Source organism: Hyla sarda, chromosome 5, assembly GCF_029499605.1.
Source record: "Hyla sarda isolate aHylSar1 chromosome 5, aHylSar1.hap1, whole genome shotgun sequence".
In the NCBI taxonomy this organism is placed as follows: Eukaryota; Metazoa; Chordata; class Amphibia; order Anura; family Hylidae; genus Hyla; species Hyla sarda.
Window position 1 is genome coordinate 278768668 of NC_079193.1, and position 23642 is coordinate 278792309.

Consider the following 23642-nt stretch of genomic DNA (forward strand, 5'->3'; position numbering starts at 1 on the left):
CTTTCGCTCTTGCCTTAGTTGCTATGGCGCTAGCGGATGACAGGCTGGTGGTGCTTGAATGTCTAGAACTATGGCGTTTAAATCTTGCTGCATTGGTGCTAACCGAAGTTAGATTTGTTTGACTGGATGCTCTAGACAATGTTGTGCACCTAGATCTACTTCTTGGCAAAGTGCCTTCCTCTTTATAGGAGCATTGAGGGTTAACTGTGAGATTGTTGATCTCTGGGTTCTGCATCTTGCTTTAGCTGACAACGTAGATAATGATAATGACTGGACACAGCACAGCAGTGTTATAACACATGAGAGAACTAGCTGTGTGTGTTGTTTTAAGTAGACAGCTTCACATCAAGTTTATACCGAATCTCAAGGAAAGACACGCTGGTTTGCTTAACTGATGTAATCTTTACTGAGATATAATGAAAGTGGTAAAACTGTAAAACAAACATATAAAAGACAAATATAAGCATGGCTATTCAAGTGCCTTACATTATGCATAGCTAATACATAGATAGGGTCTAACATGTGCTCACTACACACATTATCTATCTACAAATGCCTAGCATCTCTCTACACAAGATAACTCACAAAACCCTTTTACTTACAGGCTTTGGTATTTATCAGAATGCAGTCTAGATTAGCTTTAAGAAGTCCTGTGGATCTTATCACTGTAGTAGCTGGAACTGGAATGAATAAGACGTGCCGGGGCAAGCCCTAGGCTTTAGAGAGAAGGCCCGCCTCTAGGCTTCAAGAAAATGGAGGGTCTTAAAGGTACAGACCCTGCTGAGTGCCAAGCATGTAAAATACATTGCGAAGGCAGCACAACCCCTTTAACAAGCAGGTGTATCCACAGAAGTACAAACAACAATTGTTTTGGGCTAGTTGCACTTTTTCTTGGATCACCAATATACAAAGTAGTGTGCAGTTCACTGTTTCTAGATTAGTCTTCTTTTAGCTAAGGTTACTGAATGCCTCCTATACCCCAGTACGTTAGTAATTCAAAAGCCAATGAACAATATCTATCAGCCCTCTAGGCACATTGTTTAAGGTAAATTAGTTGGTAATTACAATAACAGGTATGGAGAGGAGATAAGAATAATTTACATTTATTCAGCATACATTTATCGAATAACTTAAAAGAATAGATTTTCAGAAGATATGGCACCATGATGCACAAGCTGGCAGAAGTAGTGTGACCTTCTGGTTAATGCGGGGCATTTAGGTGTTTGCAGTGGGATAATGTGTCTGCCATATTTTAAGGAACATGACAAAGAGTCTAAGGGCTCGTTCACATTAACATCCGTCCCCGTTAATTCATTCTTTGCAAGCCAATTGCACACGATATTTTTATGGCAAAAAGACAGTGCATGTAGTATTTTTGTTTCCCATCAAAAATAATGGAATAGAAACAGATACCGTATATACTCGAGTATAGGCCGAGTTTTTCAGCACGATTTTTCGTGCTGAAAACACCCCCCTCGGCTTATACTCGAGTGAACTCCCCCACCCGCAGTGGTCTTCAACCTGCGGACCTCCAGAGGTTTCAAAACTACAACTCCCAGCAAGCCCGGGCAGCCATCGGCTGTCCGGGCTTGCTGGGAGTTGTAGTTTTGAAACCTCCGGAGGTCCGCAGGTTGAAGACCACTGCGGCCTTCAACATCATCCAGCCCCCTCTCACCCCCTTTAGTTCTGAGTACTCACCTCCGCTCGGCGCTGGTCCGGTCCTGCAGGGCTGTCCGGTAAGGAGGTGGTCCGGTGAGGAGGTGGTCCGGGCTGCTATCTTCACCGGGGAGGCCTCTTCTAAGCGCTTCGGGCCCGGCCTCAGAATAGTCACGTTGCCTTGACAACGACGCAGATACGTCGTTGTCAAGGCAACGGCTCTATTCCGGGCCGGAAGCGCGGAGAAGAGGCGCCCCCGGTGAAGATAGCAGCCCGGACCACCTCCTCACCGGACCACCTCCTTACCGGACAGCCCTGCAGGACCGGACCAGCGCCGAGCGGAGGTGAGTACTCAGAACTAAAGGGGGTGAGAGGGGGCTGGATGATGTTGAAGGCCGCAGTGGTCTTCAACCTGCGGACCTCCGGAGGTTTCAAAACTACAACTCCCAGCAAGCCCGGACAGCCGATGGCTGCCCGGGCTTGCTGGGAGTTGTAGTTTTGAAACCTCTGGAGGTCCGCATGTTGAAGGCCGCAGTGGTCTTCAACCTGCGGACCTCCGGAGGTTTCAAAACTACAACTCCCAGCAAGCCCGGACAGCCGATGGCTGCCCGGGCTTGCTGGGAGTTGTAGTTTTGAAACCTCTGGAGGTCCGCATGTTGAAGGCCGCAGTGGTCTTCAACCTGCGGACCTCCGGAGGTTTCAAAACTACAACTCCCAGCAAGCCCGGACAGCCGATGGCTGCCCGGGCTTGCTGGGAGTTGTAGTTTTGAAACCTCTGGAGGTCCGCAGGTTGAAGACCACTGAGGGCGAATGATGAGAAGAGGATGATGAAGGGGGGGGGGGGTGTGGGGATGATGAAGGGGGGTGGGGATGATGAAGGGGGGGGGTGTGGGATGATTACAAGGGGATGATGAAGGGGGGATGTGTGGGATGATAAGGGGATGTGTGGGATGATGACAAGGGGATGATGAAGGGGGGATGTGTGGGATGATGACAAGGGGATGATGAAGGGGGGATGTGTGGGATAAGGGGATGTGTGGGATGATGACAAGGGGATGATGAAGGGGGGATGTGTGGGATAAGGGGATGTGTGGGATGATGACAAGGGGATGATGAAGGGGGGATGTGTGGGATAAGGGGATGTGTGGGATGATGACAAGGGGATGATGAAGGGGGGATGTGTGGGATGATGACAAGGGGATGATGAAGGGGGGATGTGTGGGATGATAAGGGGATGTGTGGGATGATGACAAGGGGATGATGAAGGGGGGATGTGTGGGATGATGACAAGGGGATGATGAGGATGTTAATGACGGGTCTGGATGATGACAGGGGGGGATGAGGTATTTCCCCCCCTAGGCTTATACTCGAGTCAATAACTTTTCCTGGGATTTTGGGTTGAAATTAGGGGTCTCGGCTTATACTCGGGTCGGCTTATACTCGAGTATATACGGTAGTTTAAATTTAACATTGAAGTCTATGGCAAACGGATGAGCCTTTAAAGGGGTAATCCAGGGAAAAACTTATACATATATATATATATATATATATATATATATATATATATATATGCGCAAAATTTAAAGCGTTATGACTTTTAGAAGGGGAGGAGGAAAGGGGTTAATTGTTTTATCTTAAAGGGGTATTCCAGGAAAAAAACTTTTTTTTATATCAACTGGCTCCAGAAAGTTAAACAGATTTGTAAATTACTATAAAATTATTAACTATTAAAAAATCATAATCCTTCCAATAATTATCAGCTGCTGAAGTTGAGTTGTTCTTTTCTGTCTGGCAACAGTGCTCTCTGCTGACATCTCTGCTTGTCTCAGGAACTGCACAGAGTAGAAGATGTTTGCTATGGGGATTTGCTTCTACTCTGAACAGTTCCCGAGACAGGTGTCATCAGAGAGCACTTAGAGAGAAAAGAGCAACTCAACTTCAGCAGCTCAAAAGTACTGAAAGGATTAAGTTTTTTTTAATAGAAGTAATTTACAAATCTTTTAACTTTCATTTAACTTTCTTGAGCCAGTTGATATATAATTAAAAAAAATTCCCCCATTAACCTCTTTAATGTCATCCGTTTGCACCCAGTTTTTAATATCCATTTATGAACCGTTATTACTTCTGAGCATGGAACAGACCCGTTTCTATGATGGGAGTAGTAGTTCTCCTTGCTTCCGGAGTCTGCGGGTGGCTGGGGAGGCTACATTAGTGCAGAGTCTGTTGCATGTTGGGGGTAGTAGTACAGGGGCTGAGGGATTGATCGCAACCGAGACCCGATGCGATCAGAAGTTATTAACCATGCAATGTATATACTGTGTGTTTTTACCTTCATTTAAAAAAATATGCCAGAAGCCCTGAAGCCCGCTGCTCATCTTTCTCAGGTACGGAGATGAGCAGCAGGGAATGGACTGACATGTCCCCGCTGTGCGCTGTGATAGCGCTAGAAGATCAGTGGGCAGTGGGGGAAAGATTTATTAAATATGAAGCGGGGGAATGATTTATAAAATATGCAGTTGGGGGAATGATTTATCAAATATGCAGTAAATACATTGCAGGGTTGCGGATCATTCCCAGTTTATTTCTTCATATAAAAATCCAATGCATGAGCAAATGTAAAAACATAGAAAAAATAACAACACAAAACGCACCGACGCGTTTCGACTTAACGCTAAGTCTTAATCATGGCAACTACAATAACCAGCATGACTTCCTTATATACCCTCATATCCCATAGTTGATAGAGGAGGAGGGTGTATACCGCCCATGGGCGTGAACCCACAGGTGATGTATAAATTAATCAAAGAGTATCAAAAGATATGTCAAAATATATCAAAAAAGAATTATATATAAGTATGAGCTGAGTACAGGGGTGTACACCAATAGACACATATAATCGTTATTAATAAATATAAGACGAATCATGTCTATAGTTAAGTCCAGACGGGAAGCGTGAATCCGTGCATAGGATCCAAAGCGCCTCCCGTCTGAACAGAGACTTACACCAATCTCCCCCTCTACGGGGAGGGCGTACTCTCTCCAATCCTGTAACCTCTATCGTGGGAACAATGTCGTCTATGTAACGCCCATACCACCCTATAAGATGGTGGAAAGGGTCGGCTGGCGTAAACAAGACGACCTCCTCCCCTCCTCGTCTTGTTTACGCCAGCCAACCCTTTCTACCATCTTATAGGGTGGTATGGGCGTTATTTAGATGACCTCCTCCTAGTCTGGAGAGGTACTTCCATTCAAATGCAGCAATTCTCACAGTTTCTAAATGATAATGATTTTTCTTAAAAATTTACAACCAACATGAATTCTGTGAATATCGACTTTTTGGATGTCACACTTATCGGTGACATACATAAAAATTGCATTAATACCAAATTGTTCCGCAAACCATGCTCGGGCAATAGCCTTTTACATTCCACAAGCTGTCATCCCCATCATATCATTCAAAACCTCCCCATAGGTGAATTTGATAAACCTCCCCATAGGTGAACTTCACCACTGCATTTTCTAATCAGTTTGCTGACATCAGAAATATCATTCATAAACACCTACCAGTGTTGCATCATGATTCCATTATGTCACAAATCCTACAAGCTAACAATGTAAGAGTAATTCCACGAAAGGCTAGATCCCTATACACCCAATTGTCACCTAGTGACATCACTACCTATAACAAACAGGGTGATACCTGGCTTCCCACCAAAGGGAATTATCAGTGTGGAAGAAATAGATGTAGTAACTGTAAATTCATGACCAATTCCAATACGTTCAAATCATGTGTCACTAGTATCAGTTACAATATTAAAAGCTACATCAATTGCCATACTCACCATGTTGTATATAGCATCACATGCCTAGATTGTATGTTACAGTACATCGGATGCACCAGCAGAAAACTTAAAGTTAGGATCCAGGAACACTTACACTTACCCACAAATGGCCAATTCACAAATAGATCCATGTCAGCCATAACAAGACATATAGTTGAAAACCATGATGGCAGTGTTCCCACGATAGAGGTTACAAGATTGGAGAGAGTACGCCCTCCCTGAAGAGGGGGAGATTGGTGTAAGTCTCTGTTCAGACGGGAGGCGTTTTGGATCCTATGCACGGATTCACGCTTCCCGTCTGGACTTAACTATAGACATGATTTGTCTTATATTTATTAATAACGATTATATGTGTCTATTGGTGTACATCCCTGTACTCAGCTCATACTTATATATAATTATGTTTTGATATATTTTGACATATCTTTTGATACTCTTTGATTAATTTATACATCACCTGTGGGTTCACGCCCATGGGCGGTATACACCCTCCTCCTCTATCAACTATGGGATATGAGGGTATATAAGGAAGTCATGCTGGTTATTGTAGTTGCCATGATTAAGACTTAGCGTTAAGTCGAAACGCGTCGGTGCGTTTTGTGTTGCTATTTTTTCTATGTTTTTACATTTGCTCATGCATTGGATTTTTATATGAAGAAATAAACTTGGAATTTTTTACCCAGCCTTGGGAGCCGGAACTTCCTTCCTTCTTCTTTGATTGCTCCACCTGAGGACTTGGCCTCAGAGACTCGTCCGAAGCTCCCACTGGTTCAGGTGTATTGTGCCGTGAATTCATGTATCTTGGACACGACTGGGTAAGCTGATATACCCCTTTTTTTCTATTGTGGATCATGCCACCCACTCCCCTAGTTAATAGCTTCTGAGCCATCAATCCCTCAGCCCCTGTACTACTATCCCCAACATGAAACAGACTCTGTTCCATTATGGGGGTAGTAGTGCAAGCACTAATGTTGCCTCCCCAGCCACGTGCAGACTTCCGCAGCCGGGAATTACCTCTCCCATCATGGAAACAAGTCTGTTCCATAATGGGAGTAGTAGCAGTCCCAGCTGCGGGAGTCTGTAGGCAGCTAACTTTTCATACTAACGGATAAAAAAAAAAGTGTGCAAAAGGACCAGTTTGCATCTGTTAGTAGTATGGTCCATTTAGGAGGCAGTGACAGAAGAAAAGCGGGATGGAGGACGATGGCCGTGTGAACCTAGCCTAAGTTGTTGACTTGGCCTTCAAATTCAATAGCTCTGAATCCAATTGAGCATCTGTGGAATGTGCTGAATAAACAAGCCCTATCCATGAAGAGGCCACCTTTATACTCATTGTAAAGTCCATACATCGAGACCTGTTCTGGCAGCACAAAGGGGACTTTTACAATACTAGGCAGGTGTTGTTCATCTTATGAACAGTTGGTGTATATGTGTATGAATCCTGGTGATACCATGTGCTCATACAGGGAAACACAAAGATGTTCAAATGCTTCAAGATCATTATTGAAATCATTGGTAAAGTGGACTGAGGGACTGGACAGAACTTTCATAAAATACATTTGACCTAGCAGTCTACTGATTTTGGTACATTTGGTCTCTCTAACCTCTGTCGGTTGTGTTTTGTTAGCATTGTATTTTATTACAAACATTTAAAGTTGTATTGTCTTTTTCACAAAGAGGTGAATGCTAAAGATGTTATCCTGAAAGCATTTGAACGCTTCTGGCTAAAAACATGTATCAACTTTGAGCCATGGAATGGAGAAGCAAACTACATTTCAGTGTTTAAAGATAATGGGTAAGTATCTATCACTAGCAACAAATAATGATACATGACACAAACTAGCTGTGCCCACAACAAAATGTGCATAAGTAAATAGAGACACTTGGAAATACTCTGTCAAATCTCAGTCAGACTTGACAGCTTTCAGTCATGTTAGTTACTGGGCCATCTACAGTGGTCCCTCAACATACGATGGTAATTCGTTCCAAACGACCCATCGTTTGTCGAATCCATCGCATGTTGAGGGATCCGTGCAATGTAAAGTATAGGCATCTGTACTCACCTGTCCCCGTCGCTCCGGACCAGGTCCTCACCGCTCCCGCTGCTGTTCCAGGGGCTCCCGATGCTGTCCCGCTGCTCCGGTGTCTTCTTCGCGATCCTCCGGTGTCTTGCGCATCTTCTGCAGGGTCCGGGCCTTGCTTTCCGGTAACGTTATTACGCTGCTGCACCAGTGCGGCGTGCGTAGTGACGTAATAACGACGCCGGAAAGCAAGGCCCGGACCCTGGAGAAGATGCGCAAGACACCGGAGGATCGCGAAGTGGACCCGGAGCAGCGGGGATAGGTAAGTGAAACTGCTGGGGCACATTACACTGCTATCCGACAGCAGCTTAAGCATTTTGCGTTGTCGGATAGCAGTTAATGCGATGGCCCCGACATATAATAGCATCGTATGTTGATGCTGACATCGACATGCGATGGCCTCTGAGAGGCCATCGTATGTCGATTTTATCATATGTCGGGGCCATCGGGGGGGGGGGTTACTGTATATCATCTTTCATGCTAAGTTTAATAAAGTAATGCTATGTGCCAATTGTGACTGAGCCTCATGTTCGGCAAGATAAAGCTCATAGGATATGTACCTCAGATGTATCCCTAGGGCCTCATTTACCTTCCAGACACCAAAAAGTGCAAGACACTTCACTTTCTTAGACAGTGAGTCACCACTCTTCCCGGGCTATACCTCTGATTAGAAACGGGCGAATCGAAGCTGACGAAGTCGAATTCATTCTGAATTTCATGAAAATTTACTACATTTTGTGTGGGCCGGGGGGCTAAAATGGTGGCTACAAATCTGAGGACATGGGGCAAGAAACTCTGGGAAGGCAGGATCACCCTGAATCACATGGCGGCATGCAGCCTATCAGCAGCCAGTGATGTCACAGCCCTATATATTTGGCAGCCATTGCCGAAGACGTGCATTTTGCTGAGCAGAGACTATACAGATCTGTCTAGCAGCGAATCCATTCAACTCAAGCCCACATTCTTCTGGCTAGAGAGAGAGCAGGCACTGTGTAGTCCCTAACTACAGATCAGCACAGGGGAAATCCATTGACCTCAACCCTGCATCACTAAAGGCAGGCAGGGAGAGTTTAGAAGTCGTTTCATAGTCTGCCAATTGAGATCATCACAGGAAGCACTCCCGATTCAAAGACTGAAAGCAACCATAGTGCAGGCAGGGACACTGAAGAAGTATTTCCAGAGTCTGCCAATTGAGTTCAGAACTTGGAGCAATCCCCATTCAAAGACTGCAAGCAACCATAATGCAGGCAGGGACAGTTCAGATAGATATAGTATGCTTTTTTCTGTTGCAACCATACTGGGGTGTATTACTGTAAAAAAGGGAAAAATATACGTACTCCGCAGTTCTACATTTTTTTTCTGGTTAAAGCTAATAGGGGGCAGTAAGTGTAAAAGCACTAGATTGTTATGCTTATTTCTGGTGCAACTGTACTGGGTGTATTATTCTAAGAATAGTGAAATATATACGCACTCAGCAGTTCTGCGTTTTTTCTGGTTAAAGGGGTATTCAAAAAACAGGCATCCTTGTCTCCAGGTTGGGTGTGGTTCTGCAGCTCAGTTCCATTGAAGAGAAATATATACGCACTTAGCAGTTCTATGTTTTTTCTGGTTAAAGCTAAAAGTGGGCAGTAAGTGTAAAAGCACTAGATTGTTATGCTTATTTCTGGTGCAACTGTACTGGGATGTGTTACTCAAAAAAAAGTGAGATATATATATGCACACAGCAGCTCTACGGTTTTTCTGGTTAAAGCTAATAGGGGGCAGTAATTTCTGGTGCTAACATGCTGGGGCATACTACTACGACTAAGGCGGCTATGCCCCCCCCCCCCGGAAACGTGTCACTCGTTGGTTCGTGCATGCTGTGTTCTATGTTCCTGTTGATGACCATTCAATAAAGCAGTGTTCTTATTCCGTAACTATGGAGCTGGATATTTCTCTTGTTTTGATATTCTATGCGTGCTGTCCTCAGGCATCCGTGCACCTGTGACTGGGTGGTGAGCTGGACGTTTCACAGTGTGTTCCCTTAAAAAAAAAGTTAAATATATTCGCCCACCACTGTTATACAAGTATGTCAGGCAGAGAAGTGCCAGGCCGTGCACTGAGGAGTGGCAGAGGCCTAAATTCATCAGCCGCAGGCAGAGGTCGCAGCAGAGTAGGGGCGCGTGTCAGCAGGAGTCGCAGTGAGAGGTCTGAGTTCCCGGTGTCAGCTAGTGGTCGTGTCTCAACCAGCAACACAGCAGCCGTCATTGATTGGTTAACTCAGTCATCCACTTCATCCCAAGTGACATCCGACACCCCCAGTCAACAGTCAGGGGTTTCCTCAGACACAACCCTCAGTTGGCATGGCCCGGGAGCAGTCCCTGTCCTCCAACTGTCTCTGTCCTATGCTGTTCCCTCACGCAGTAAAGTATTGTATGCGGTGGGCTCAGCTCCAATATACAGCGAGGATGATCAACTAGAGGACAGTCAGCAGCTACTGCCCAGCCAAAATGTGTAGGAGACATCCGCATCCCCCGCTTCCTCTGCTAGGCGGGCAAGAAGTGATGAGGAGAGTGGCGTTGGAGGTGGTGTTGCAAGGTGTTGAGGTGGTGTTATCCTGAAACAGACACCATTGAGGAACTTGAGGATGACGTCATTGACGTGCAGGCACAACTCAATGATGATGAAGCCGATCCCACTTGGGAGCCGGGTGCAGAAGGGGCTTCATCATCAGAAGAGGGTGGCAGGTTGCCCGTGAGGCAGCAGCTGAGTCAATAAGGTGGTAGCATGGTTGGGAGTAAGCAGGGTGGCAGCAGTGGGTCATCTGAAGCAGAAATGTGCCCGGGGTAGACCACCTGCTTTGTGGCAGCCTACCTGCTTGGGAGGCAGTGGAGCAGGGGTTCCCAGAGTCCGCGACAGTAGCAGTCAGTCAGTGCGGACTGTTGGGGGAAAATCAGCTACTCGGTGGTGTGGCAGTTTTTTGTCAAGCATCCGGAGGAGGTTAACATGGCCACATGTAGGATATGTCAGAAGAAAGTAAAGCATGGCCAGGGTCCCAATGTTGACACCACAGCCCTGCGTCAACATATGCAGCGTTAACATAAAGCGGCCTGGGAGAAGTGTGGCTCTGATGTGGTGGTCCAGCCTGCTGCAGCAACTGCTGCATCACCCAGTGGCACGTCGCTTCCTTTTTCAGCCAGCCAAGGCTCCACCACCTCAGCAGAAGGGAGTTGTCTGTCATTCCCATCTTCTGTTGGTCCAGATGCTCCTGCTCCTCCTACTTCTCATCAATCATTCCAGCAGCAATCCTTCACCAAAGCGATTTCCAAGAGACAGCAGTATGCGCCCACTCGGCACAGAAGCTGAATGTGCTCCTGTCAAATTTGCTGGTGCTACAGTCCCTCCCTTTTCAAGTGGTGGACTCTGCCCCTTTCAGGAACTTATGGCTTGTGCTAAGCCTAGGTGGAGAGTCCCAAGCCATAATTTATTTTTCAAAAAGGCAGTACCAGTCCTTAAGCCTGTCGGTGTGTAGCTGTAACTACGGTCAAGGACAATACATGCCCTTTACGGCCCACTGGGTGAATGTGCTTCGTGCACAGCCACACCAGCAACTTGGCCAGGTCACGCCGCTTCTGCCTCCACAATGTCAATGTCCAACTCTGCCTTCTCATCCTCAGTCATTTCCTCAATCTCCACTGCACGGAAAAGTCACAGTGCCCCTCCAGCATACCAAGTGTGCAAGACATGCGGCTGTGTGACGCTGTTCTTCACCTGGTTTGCCTCGGCGAACGGAGTCACACAGGGGAGGAACTGCTCAAAGTGATTCATCAAGAAATCGTATCATGGCTTTCTCCGCGACAACTGAAAATGGGAACCATGGTGACCGACCATGGGAATAACATCTTGTCAGCGCTGCATCAAGGAAAGCTGAGCCATGCGCCCTGTATGGCACACTTGTTCAATCTGGTTGTCAAGCAGTTCCTAAAGTGTTGCACCCATCTGCAAGACATACTAACAATGGCCAGGAAAGTTTGCATGCACTTCAGCCACTCGTACACCGCAAAGCACACCCTCCTTGATCTGCAGCGTCATAACGGCATCCCCCAACATAGTCTGATATGCGACGTTTCCACCCGTTGGAATTCCGCCCTCCATATGTTGGACCGACTATACGAACAGAAAAAGGCCATCAACGATTACTTGATGATCCAAGCAGATAGGGGTACTGCCCTGTGTAACTTAGATGCCAACCAATGGCAGCTCATACGTGACACCTGTCGTTTGCTCAGGCCCTTTGAGGAAGCCACATTATTTGTCAGTCGCCAGGATTACGGAATGAACAACGTCATTCCACTGCTTAATTTACTACAACAAATGGTGGAAACAATGGCTGGTCAGGGCACTGGAGATGTGGCGCCTACATCTCACGGCCACATGAGACCTGTGGGGGCTGAACTGGTAGAGGAGGAGGAGGGGGACAGTGGAGTATAGGCAATGTGTAGTGAAATGGGTGGTTCTTATACTCAGCTGACAGGAGAGAAGGAGCAGGAGCAGCCAGAGGAGCTACAGAGTGATGAGGAAGACGAGACAGAGGACCTAGACACACCGTGGCAGTATGCAGTGGAGATGGAGGCTAGGAGTTCCTCCGAGTCACTTGCACAAATGGCACGATGCATAGTAACTGCTGAATTGTCACTATTCGGCAGCGGGATGACTTCTGGCTCTCCACCTTGTTAGACCCTCGCTACCGGCACAAAATGTCTCGTCTTCCTCATCACAAAATGTCTCGTCTTCCTCACCACCCTGTAGCTCCTCTGGTTGCTTTTTTATACCCACTGAGAGGGAGGACAAACTGACCTACTACAGAGACATCATACTTAGTCAGTTGGCAATGCCTATCTGCGCCATCATCCATCCTCTCGCAGGTCTTACTGGGGGCGCCCTCTGCACTCACGTTCTACTGCCATGGCTGCTGGGGAGGGTTGGGGTGGCAGGAGCCAGCTCTATCAGCAGCCGTCTAAGTCTACAGTTGCTGCTGAGTAGCTTTCTTCAGAAACAACTCATCAGCAGCAGCAGGTAGACCTTGAGAAGGAACTGAACCAGCAGGTGGTGACATACTTGGACATGACCCTGCAAACCCCCATTGAAGATCTGCTGGACTTCTGGGCAGCTATACTGCATTTGTGGCCGCAACTAGCAGAGTATGCCCTGGAAAAGCTGTCCTGCCTGGCCAGTAGTGTGCCATCAGACCGGGTGTTTAGTGCGGCGGGGGGCCATAGTAACCCCAAGATGAACTCACCTGTCCATCAAAAATGTGGAGAGACTGACCTTTGTCAAGATGAATCAGGCATGGATCAGCCAGGATTTCCACCCACCAATGCCTGAAATATCAGACTAAATTATCTATGGTGCCACACCAACACTTTTACAAAAGACTTTCGTCATCGGGTACTGGTATTGCCACCCACTCCCCCACTCTGTCAGCGGGCCACTTTCAGGACTCCTGATGCTGCTGCTGCCACTTCCAGGCTCTGTCATTGTTCCGCTTTGCGGCCTACATAGGCTGCCGCCACCTTCAGGCTGTTTCATTCTGCCACCATATGGTCTCCTCATACTGCTGCCACCTTCAAGCTCTGTTATTGTGCCGCTCTGCGGCCTACAAAGGCTGCCGCCACCTCCAGGCTGTGTCATTCTGCCGCCATATGGTCTCATCATGCTGCTGCCACCTTCAGGCTCTGTCATTGTGCTGCTCTGCAGCCTACATAGGCTACCGCCACCTTCAGGCTGTGTCATTCTACTGCCATATGGTCTCCTTATGTTGCTGCCACCTCCAGGCTCTGGCATTGTGCCGCCCTATGGTCGCCTGCTGCCGCCACCGTCAGGCTGTCATTCGGCCGCCATATGGTCTCCTCATGCTGCCGCCACCTCCAGGCTGTGTCATTCTGCCGCCATATGTTTTCCTCATGCTGCTGCCACCTCTAGGCTCTGTCATTGTGTCGCCCTATGGTCTTGTCATGCTGTTGGCACCTCCAGGCCCTGTCATTGTGCCGCTCTGTGGCCTACATAGGCTGCCACCACCTCCAGACTGTGTCATTCTGCCACCATATGGTCTCATCATGCTGCTGCCACCTTCAGGCTCTGTTATTGTGCCGCTCTGCGGCCTATAAAGGCTGCCGCCACCTCCAGGCTGTGTCATTCTGCCGCCATATGGTCTCGTCATGCTGCTGCCACCTCCAGGCTCTGTCATTGTGCTGCTCTGCAGCCTACATAGGCTGCCGCCACCTTCAGGCTGTGTCATTCTACCGCCATATGGTCTCCTTATGTTGCTGCCACCTCCAGGCTCTGGCATTGTGCCGCCCTATGGTCTCCTGCTGCCGCCACCTCCAGGCTGTCATTCTGCCGCCATATGGTCTCCTCATGCTGCCGCCACCTCCAGGCTGTGTCATTCTGCCGCCATATGTTCTACTCATGCTGCTGCCACCTCTAGGCTCTGTCATTGTGTCACCCTATGGTCTTGTCATGCTGTTGGCACCTCCAGGCCCTGTCATTGTGCCGCTCTGTGGCCTACATAGGCTGCCACCACCTCCAGGCGGCTGTGTCATTCTGCTGTCATGTAATCTTTTGCTGCTGTCACCTCCAGGCTCTGTGATTGTGCCGCTCTGGGGCCTACATAGGCTGCTACCACCTCCAGGCATTGTCATTGTTCCGCCATATGGTCTCCTTATGCTGCTGCCTCCTCCAGGCTCACTCATTGTGCCGCTCTGCGGCCTACATAGGCTGCTGCCAACTCCAGGCTCTGTTGTTATGCTGCCATGTGGTCTCCTCATGCTGTTTCCACCTCCAGGCTCTGTCATTGTGCCACCCTATGGTCTCTTCATGCTACTGTAGCCTCCAGGCTCTTTCATTGTACCTCTCTGCGGCTTACAAAGGCTGCCGCCACTTCCAGGCTGTGTCATTGTGCCACCCTATGGTCTCCTCATGCTGCTGCCAACTCCAGGCTGTGTCATTGCGCCACCCTATGGTCTTGTCATGCTGCTGCCACCTCTAGGCTGTGTCATTGTGCCACCATATGGTCTCCTCATGCTGCTGCCACCTCCAGGCTTTGTCATTGTGCCGCCATATGGTCTCCTCATGCTGCTGTAACCTCCAGGCTCTGTCATTATACCTCTCTGCGGCCTACATAGGCTGCTGCCACCTCCAGGCTGTCATTTTGCCGCCCTATGGTCTGGTCATGCCGCTGCCACCTCCAGGCTCTGTTATTGTGCCGCCCTATGGTCTCGTCCTGAGGCTGCCACCTCCAGGCTTTGTCATTGTGCCACTATGCGGCCTACATAGGCTGCTGCCACCTCCAGGCTTTGTCATTCTGTCGCCATATGGTCTCCTCATGCTGCTGCCACCTCCAGTCTGTGTCATTGTAATGCCATAGGGTCTCCCGACCCTGCTGCCACATCCAGACTGTCATTGTGCCGCTCTGTGGCAGTGATTCTAATAGCGACGCCTGTAATCGGCATGTCATACTGAATAACATTATTATTTCACTATCCCAGCACACTCCCTATGCATGTTACGGCAAGGCAAAGTGTTCTACACCCCTGTGGAGGCTCTATGTACCCTGGGAATAGCAATTTTTTATAGAAATTTGCCACAAATAAATTCAGATCGAACCAAATTTTTTCAAAAAAATTCGGCGAATCATCCAAATGGAATTTTTTAAAAATTCACCCATCTCTACCTCCGAAGAAGAACTCCAAAAACCTTTGGAGCATTGCATAAATATTTTTTTTTTTTATTTGATTTGCTGTATTTACCGAAGGGAATATTGTAATAATACAGTTAGTATAGTAGCCCATGCCAGAGCCTTCTGTTGGATGTTTATGTAGGTAAATATTCCTAATGTATACCTCTTATGGTAGGTATGAACACAGAGTGCACAGCTTTGGTGAGCAATTCAGAAACTATTCTTTATTTGTTATCTATATCTCTCCATTTGAAGGACTATTGTAATAGTATATACTTGGTTGGAATTCTGCAGATTTTCTAGTTTTACCCCAGATATGTAAATGATTAAACACTAAATACATCAATTAACATTGTTGTGAAAATTCTAGATGTTATTCATACGTTGGAAATCTACAGCGTGGAAAACAGTACCTTTCTATTGGCTCAGGCTGTGATGACATAAAAATTGTTCAACATGAACTCCTTCATGCACTGGGATTTTATCATGAGCAGTCACGATCTGACCGGGATGACTACTTGACTATTATAAATGAAAATATTCAGCCTGGTAAGTATTTATTATGTATGATTTGCATTAATTGTAAAATTGTAAGTGAATTTCAGATTTCTTGGCATGTTCCATTTTATGTTCATACTAGCTGGGTACTCGGCGCTGTGCGGTTTTTCCTACCTAATCCTTGTGGGGAGGAAAAGCAACAAAGGAGGAATCTTTTGTCCTCATATTCCATCCTCAAATCCTGACCCCATATCCCCTCCTCATATCCCAACCCCAAATCCCCTCCTCATATCCCATCTTAATATGCCAACCTCATATTCCGTCCCCATATCCCGACCTCATATCCCATCCTCATATCCCATCCTCATTTCCCGATCTCATATCCCAACCTCATATCCCGTCCCCATATCCTGTTCCTATATCCCGACCTCATATCACGTCCTCATATCCTATCCCCATGTCCGACCTCATATCCCTTCCCCATATCCCGTAACCATATCCCTTCCACTTATCTAAACCTTGTATCTTGACCTCCATATCCCGACCTTATATCCCTTCCGAATATCTAATCCTGATTTCTAATCCTCATATCCTCAGGTCGGACTGAATTGTGAGGAAGATATTGTAAGCTGAAATAAAAGGGGTGTGGTTTAAAGGGTGGGCATGTATTTGCAAGATGGGGCATGGCAAGTGGGGGTGTAGGGCTTGCCAGCTGGACTGACACATTCACCACTAGATGGAGAGCAAAGCTTGTGGAGTATGGTACCAAAAACCCCATCCTTCACATATGGGAGTAGGTTAGGCTTAATTTAACAATTATACAGTAATGGGCGTAAATGTTGGCACCCCTGAAATTTTTCAAGAAAATTAAGTATTTCTCACAGAAAAGGATTGCAGTAACACATGTTTTGCTATACACATGTTTATTCCCTGTGTGTGTATTGGAACTAAACCAAAAAAGGGAGGGAAAAAAGCTAATTGGACATAATGTCACACCAAACTCAAAAAATGGGCTGGACAAAATTATTGGCACCCTTAACTTAATATTTGGTTGCACACCCTTTGGAAAAAATAACTGAAATCAGTCACTTCCTATAACCATCAATAAGCTTCTTACACCTCTCAGCCAGAATGTTGGACCACTCTTCCTTTGCAAACTTCTCCAGATCTCTCTTATTTGAAGGGCATCTTTTCCCAAAAAGCTATTTTAAGATCTCTCCACAGGTGTTCAATGGGATTTAGATCTGGACTCATTGCTGGCCACTTCAGAACTCTCCAGCACTTTGTTGCCATCCATTTCTGGGTGCTTTTTGATGTATGTTTGGGGTCATTGTCCTGCTGGAAGACTCAAGATCTCGGACACAGACCCAGCTTTCTGACACTGGGCTGTACAGTGCGACCCAAAATCCATGGTTAATCCTCAGATTGTATGATACCTTGCAGACATCAGAGGCAGCAAAACGGCCCCAAAACTTAATTGAACCTCCACCATATTTCGCAGTAGTAATGTGTTCTTTTCTTTGTAGGCCTCATTACGTTTTCGGTAAACAGTAGAATAATATACTTTACCAAAAAACTATTTTGTTCTCATCTGTCCACAAGATGTTTTCCCAGAAGGATTTTGGCTTACTCAAGTTCATTTTGACAAAATGTAGTCTTGCTTTTTTATATATCTGTGTCAGCATAGCGTTTAATTTTATTTAAATGTCGTTGGATAGTTCGCACTGACACTGATGCTCCCTGAGCCTGCAGAACAGCTTGAATATCTTTGGAACTTGTTTGGGCTGCTTATCCACTATCCGGACTATCCTGCGTACACACCTTTCATAAATTTTTCTCTTCCGTCCACGCCCAGGGAGATTAGCTACAGTGCCATGGGTTACAAACTTCTTGATAATGTTGTGCACTGTGGACAAAGGCAAATCTAGATCTCTACAAGCACTTGGCATTGGCTTTGCTGTCGATATTCTGTTATTACTTACGGGCCCACGCAGGTCTGTGCCTGGGGTTCTTCGGGTCCTGTCAGCTTTTGGATTGGCGTAAAATTTTAAGGTGAATTGCTCTAAGTCTGAAATCCTTAATATCAACCTGCCTGCCGATGTTGCGGCAGAGATTAAATCTCTTGCCCCATTTCAGTGGCCCTTGGTTTCCATGAAATATTTAGGTATCCGCGTCCATAACACACTGTCCAAGCTGTTTGACTCCAATTACACGCCTCTCCTGCGAAAACTGATATATTGTGCGCTTACGATCTACCATATCTGTCGTGGATGGGGCGCAAAAATCTTTTACAACTGTACGTACTCCCTGTATTCCATTACACCCTGTCCTCACTCCCCATTCACCTACCTAAATCCTATCTCCAAAAGATTAAACATCTCTTCTCCAAGTTTCTTTGGAAAGAGAAAAAAAACACATCTGGCCCACTCTGTATTGATCTGCAAAAAACATATGGGAGGGCTTGGCCTTCCAGATATAGATTGCTACTATAGAGTGACACACTTAAAAACGCTGGGTAGAACTGACTTCGGGCAGAGGTATCCTTCAAGATCAGGACTTAAAAACCAGACAGCTAGGTGACAACTATCTCCGATTTCTATGGCTCCCCCAAAAGAATGAGGTCTCATTCATTGGGAATCCGTTATTGAAGGGAACTTTGTTAGTTAAATGTAGTACATCTACCCCTGATGCTAACCCACGGGCAGTACCCCCTAATGATCCAGCTTTGCTAATCCCTCAGGCACTAAACAAGGATTTCATATGAACCCTCCTAGTACTGAGGTACTCAGTCTCTGATGCGACTTCATCCTTCTACCCCTCTCCATGCTCATGCGGCAAAACAGATGTGTCTTACTTTCTTGAAGAAGTTCCCTATTGCCAAGTCCCTTTCATGGTTAGATGAGCTTTACGTCTATGGAACTTGTAGAAAACTAAAATTATTGTTATTCTATAATCACTTGGTCCAGGAGAATGGCAACATGCACCCCTTATATCTGTATTCTTGGGAACGGGAACTAGGATTTGATTTGAAAGAGAAGCAGCGCCGTTTTGTGCTCAAGTGCTCTCATGGCTTCTCCCGCTGTGTTAAACTACAGGAAAACCATTTTAAATTGCTCACTTGATGGTATAAAACTCCTGAAACTGTATTTAGATTTGGATTGTCACGTGACAAGTTGTGCTGGAGATGTAATGCAGTGGTGGGTACATTTAAGCACATATTATGGTCATGTTCCGAGATCCAACCCTTCTGGAAAGACATGGAAGACACGATAAATCTAGTTTGTAACTGCTCCATCTCTCTCTCCATGGCTATGGTTGCTCTGGCTCTTCCCACCGCCTCATACAGTACAAGCCTTCACCTAGTTCCTTACCCAATCATATCATAGCTGCAGCTAAGACTCTGGTGCCCTTGCTAAGGAGGCAGACAACCCCACCATCCAAAAACCATTGGATGGATAAGATTAGTCAGATATGCCACATGGAGGAATTGACAAGTTGTCATTCGCACACTGATGACAAATTTAAACGCATATAGAGACCGTGGCTCTCTTATAAACTTCAACCCTCCATTCATTCCAACAGTACCACTTAATAGACACCTGAATCCAGCCCCCTAATGGGCAATGAAAATAGCTTATACCTCCCACCTCACTCAATGTACAATTAATGAAAAAAAAATTGGTCCCAATGGGCAAAATTAAAATTAAGGGGTTAAACTGCTTTTAATAGTTATATACAGCTATATATTGTTTGTTTCAGCTTTTATCTTAACATTTAGTACAAAAAAAAAAATCATTTAGGTTTTACACCACCTCAGAGCTGGTGGGAATTTTACATGATATTTTTCAAGCAAATTGTCTACACAGCCTTTGAAAATATATAGTAAATTCTCAAATTACGTTGACACGCTTACTTTAGCAGTTTTGACAGGAACAGTGCAAACCTTGCAGAAAACCAACGTACACAGTTTTGAATGTATATCGGGAATTTTTACCGAAACAAGCTTTGAATATCCCCCTCACAGTTCGATAAATCGGGGCCATTGAGTTTTATATTTATAGATTATGGCTGTTATTTGCACTTTATAACTAGCTCAAGCATAATGGTACGTTTGCGCTGATGGGTTTACAGCGATCACGATGTGAGTTTGAGCTGAGGCAGAATTTCGCAGAAGACAATCAGCAGCAGACCCCATTAAAGGCAATGTTATCTGCCAGGGAAAACCCACTACTGCTCAAACTTACAGCAGGAAATATGCTTTAAACCCCTCATGTGAACCTAAGGGTACATTCACACCTCCATATTTTGCTGCAGATTTTCCTATTGAATAAAGTCAATAGGGGAGATTTATCAAAACCTGTCCAGAAAAGTTGCCCAGTTGCCCATGACAACCAATCAGATCGCTTCTTTCATTTTGCAGAGGCCTTTTCCAAACTGAAAGAAGCGATCTGATTGGTTGCTAAGGGCAACCGGGCAAATTTTCCTCTGGACAGGTTTTGATAAATCTCCCCCAATGAGTAGTATATACAGCTGCGGACTAGCTTCAGCAAAATCTGCATGTATTAATGTACCCGAAGGGCTCATACACACTGAACTATTTGCTGAATTTCCTCTACGTTCCTATGAGGAAACCAATGCACACAAAGTAATTTGAGAAAAATTCCAGCAGAATTTCCATGTGGATTCTGCCTCAAATTCTGCTTAAAATCCTTGTGGAATCAAAGCCCCATTAATGTCAATAGAAGGTATGGATGAGAATTATTTTCTGCTTCAATATTGGACATGTCCATTGACCTTCCTGTATCTGTCTCTAATGAGTAAAAAAAACAATCTAGGTGACACATTCCTTTTAAATTGCTGCCAGATCAAAATTTACTAATTCTGCCAAGAAATACTATATGCCACGTATACTGACAACTTTAGCACGCTCCTTAATATATAAAATGAAATATAGAATGCTAAATTGTAAGTGGTTAAAGTAATGTTATTTGTTTTTTAAGGAAAAGAACATAATTTCAATGCTTACAGTGATGTCGTTTCCAGTTTTCTCAATGTACCATACGATTATTTATCCATTATGCATTATGACAAGACAGCGTTCCAGATTGGGCAAGAACCAACAATCTTACCTAAGTTTCCTCAGTTCACTAATCTGATTGGCAAACAAATGGATTTTAGTGATAATGACATCTTAAAACTAAACCGACTCTACAACTGCAGTAAGTTAATACAGAAACTTGTTTATTCAAATTGTTTTAATGGCAACCTATATGTATACTGTGTACCGTATTACTAAAACAAAAGTGATAGATACATTAAATTGAACAGGGCAAACCAAAGTCTCAGTGTCCAGATAATACAAGGTGTAGAAGACCAGTACTCCGCCCCTAGACATCTTATCCCCTATCCAAAAGATAGGGGATAAGATGTCTGATCACGGGGGTCCCTTCGCTGGGGACCCCCGCAATCTCAGCTGCGGTACCCCAGACATCCAGTGTACGAAGCAAACTTCACTCCATGCCGGATGACTGGTGATGCGGGGCAGAGGCTCGTGACGTCACGGCCATGCCCCCTCAATGCAAGTCTTTGGGAGGGAGCATGATGGCCGTCACGCCCCCTCCAACAGACTTGCATTAAGAGTGCGCAGCCATGACATCACGAGCCTCGGGTGCTCCACCCTAACTAAACAAACACTGGCTGCAGCAGGGGAGACCTTTGGATAGGGGTAAGATGTCTTGCGAAAGTTCTCTTAGTTAGGTAAGAAATCTGAAACACTTTTCATCGGACCTACAGCTTGCTGCCTGGATACCTGTACCACACCACCCATCAGGTGTGCCAACTGGATTTACTTGAATATCCTTATTAGATTAAATTAATGACTGCCACTATACATTAGAATTGTATAGTACAGCCAACTGCCAACAAAAAACTGGCAACAAAAAAAACAGCCAACTGGCAACAAAAAAAATTCATACCTGTGACACACCTAAAGGGCTAACATACATCCTAAAGGTCATTCTGCATGCCTGAACAGAAAAAACATCAACCAAAATGTAGTACTAAAATAAAAGTGAAAAGTTCTATACAAAAAAAAACCCAGAATAACTTAAACAAGTAAAACCATTCTAGAGCTATGGATCAATTGGAAACAAATGGAAAAAATAAACAGAAAAATGCTTTTTCGGCTGTATTCTGCATAAATGTGGCCCCAATTTTTTTATGGACGAATTTTTACGGATGGTGGATGAAAATATGTGTGGAAAATAAAATATGTCACTAAATTTGTGAACATGGAATCCAGGTGTTAGGTGGTGCTGTCTTCTAGTTCTTTCCTCGAAAACACTGTCAGTACCCTAAGAGCTTGTATATCTGAAGGTGTTCATATACTTTCAATAGCTGTTAGCCGCATGAATGAAAGCTAACTCCCACAATCTCCCCATATGCATACAGTGGGGAAAAAAAGTATTTAGTCAGCCACCAATTGTGCAGGTTCTTCCACTTAAAAAGATGTGAGAGGCCTGTAATTTTCATCATAGGCTTGTACACTTCAACTATGAGAGTACAGGAAATCAACTAAGAATACAGGAAATCACATTGTAGGATTTGATTGGTAAATTCCTCGGTACAATAAGTATTTGGTCACCTACAAACAAGCAAGATTCATGGCTCTCACAGACCTGTAATATCTTTAAAGGAATAGTCCAGTGGTGAACAACTTATCCCCTATCCTAAGGATAGGGGATAAGTTGCCTATCGTGGGGGGTCCGACCTCTGGGGTCCCCCGTGATCTCCTGTATGGGGCCCCGACAGCCCGTGGGAAGGGGGCGCGTCGACCTCCGCACAAAGCGGCGGCCGATACGCCCCCTCAATACAACTCTATGGCAGAGCCGGAGCACTGCCTTTGGCAATCTCTGGCTCTGCCATAGAGATGTATTGAGGGGGCGTGTTGGCCGCTGCTTCGTGCGGTTGTCGACACCCACCATCTAGCCGGAGAGCCTGGCCCCCGTACAGAGTGATTGCCGGGGGCCCCAGCGGTCGGAACCCCCGCGATCTCAAACTTATCCCCTATCCTTAGGATAGGGGATACGTTTTTCACCACTGGACTACCCCTTTAAGAGTCTCCTCTGTCCTCCACTCGTTACCTGTATTAAAATCACCTCTTTGAACTTGTTATTAGTATAAGACACCTGTCCACAACCTCAAACAGTCACACACCAAACTCCACTATGGCCAATACCAAAGAGCTGTCGAAGGACACTAGAAACAAAATTGTAGACCTGCACCTGACTGGTAAGACTGAATCTGCAATAGGCAAGCAGCTTGGTGTGAAGAAATCAACTGTGGGAGCAATTATTAGAAAATGGAAGACATTCAAGACCACTGATAATCTCCCTCGATCTGGGGCTCCACTCAAGATATCACCTCATGATTTCAAAATGGTCACAAGTACGGTGAGCAAAAATTCCAGGACCACACGGGGGGGCTAGTTAATGACCTGCAGAGAGCTGGAACCAAAGTAACAAAAGCTACCAACAGCAACACACAGCGCTGCCAGGGACTCAAATCATTCAGTACCAGACGTGTCCCCCTGCTTAAGCCAGTACATGTCCGGGCCCATCTGAAGTTTGCTAGAGAGCATTTGGATGATCCAGAAGAGGATTGGGAGAATGTAATATGGTCAAATGAAACCAAAGTAGAACTTTTTGGTAACAACTCATCTCGTCGTGTTTGGAGGAGAAAGAATGCTGAGTTGCATCCAAAGAACACCATACCTACTGTGAAGCATGGGGGTTGAAACATTATGCTTTGGGGCAAAGGGACAAGGTCGACTGATCTGTGTAAAGCAGT

General features: G+C 45.6%; 1 protein-coding gene across 2 annotated transcripts in view; it reads left to right on the forward strand.

Moving 5' to 3' along the window:
- Positions 1 to 23642, forward strand: part of LOC130274032 (meprin A subunit beta-like) — a 142592-nt gene that overhangs the window by 74661 nt on the left and 44289 nt on the right. For both annotated transcript variants that reach the window (XM_056521783.1, XM_056521782.1), the window contains exons 6-8: positions 7176 to 7293; positions 15667 to 15845; positions 20795 to 21013. In XM_056521783.1, the coding sequence (XP_056377758.1) occupies positions 7176 to 7293; positions 15667 to 15845; positions 20795 to 21013 (516 nt within the window). The remainder of the gene's footprint in view (positions 1 to 7175; positions 7294 to 15666; positions 15846 to 20794; positions 21014 to 23642) is intronic.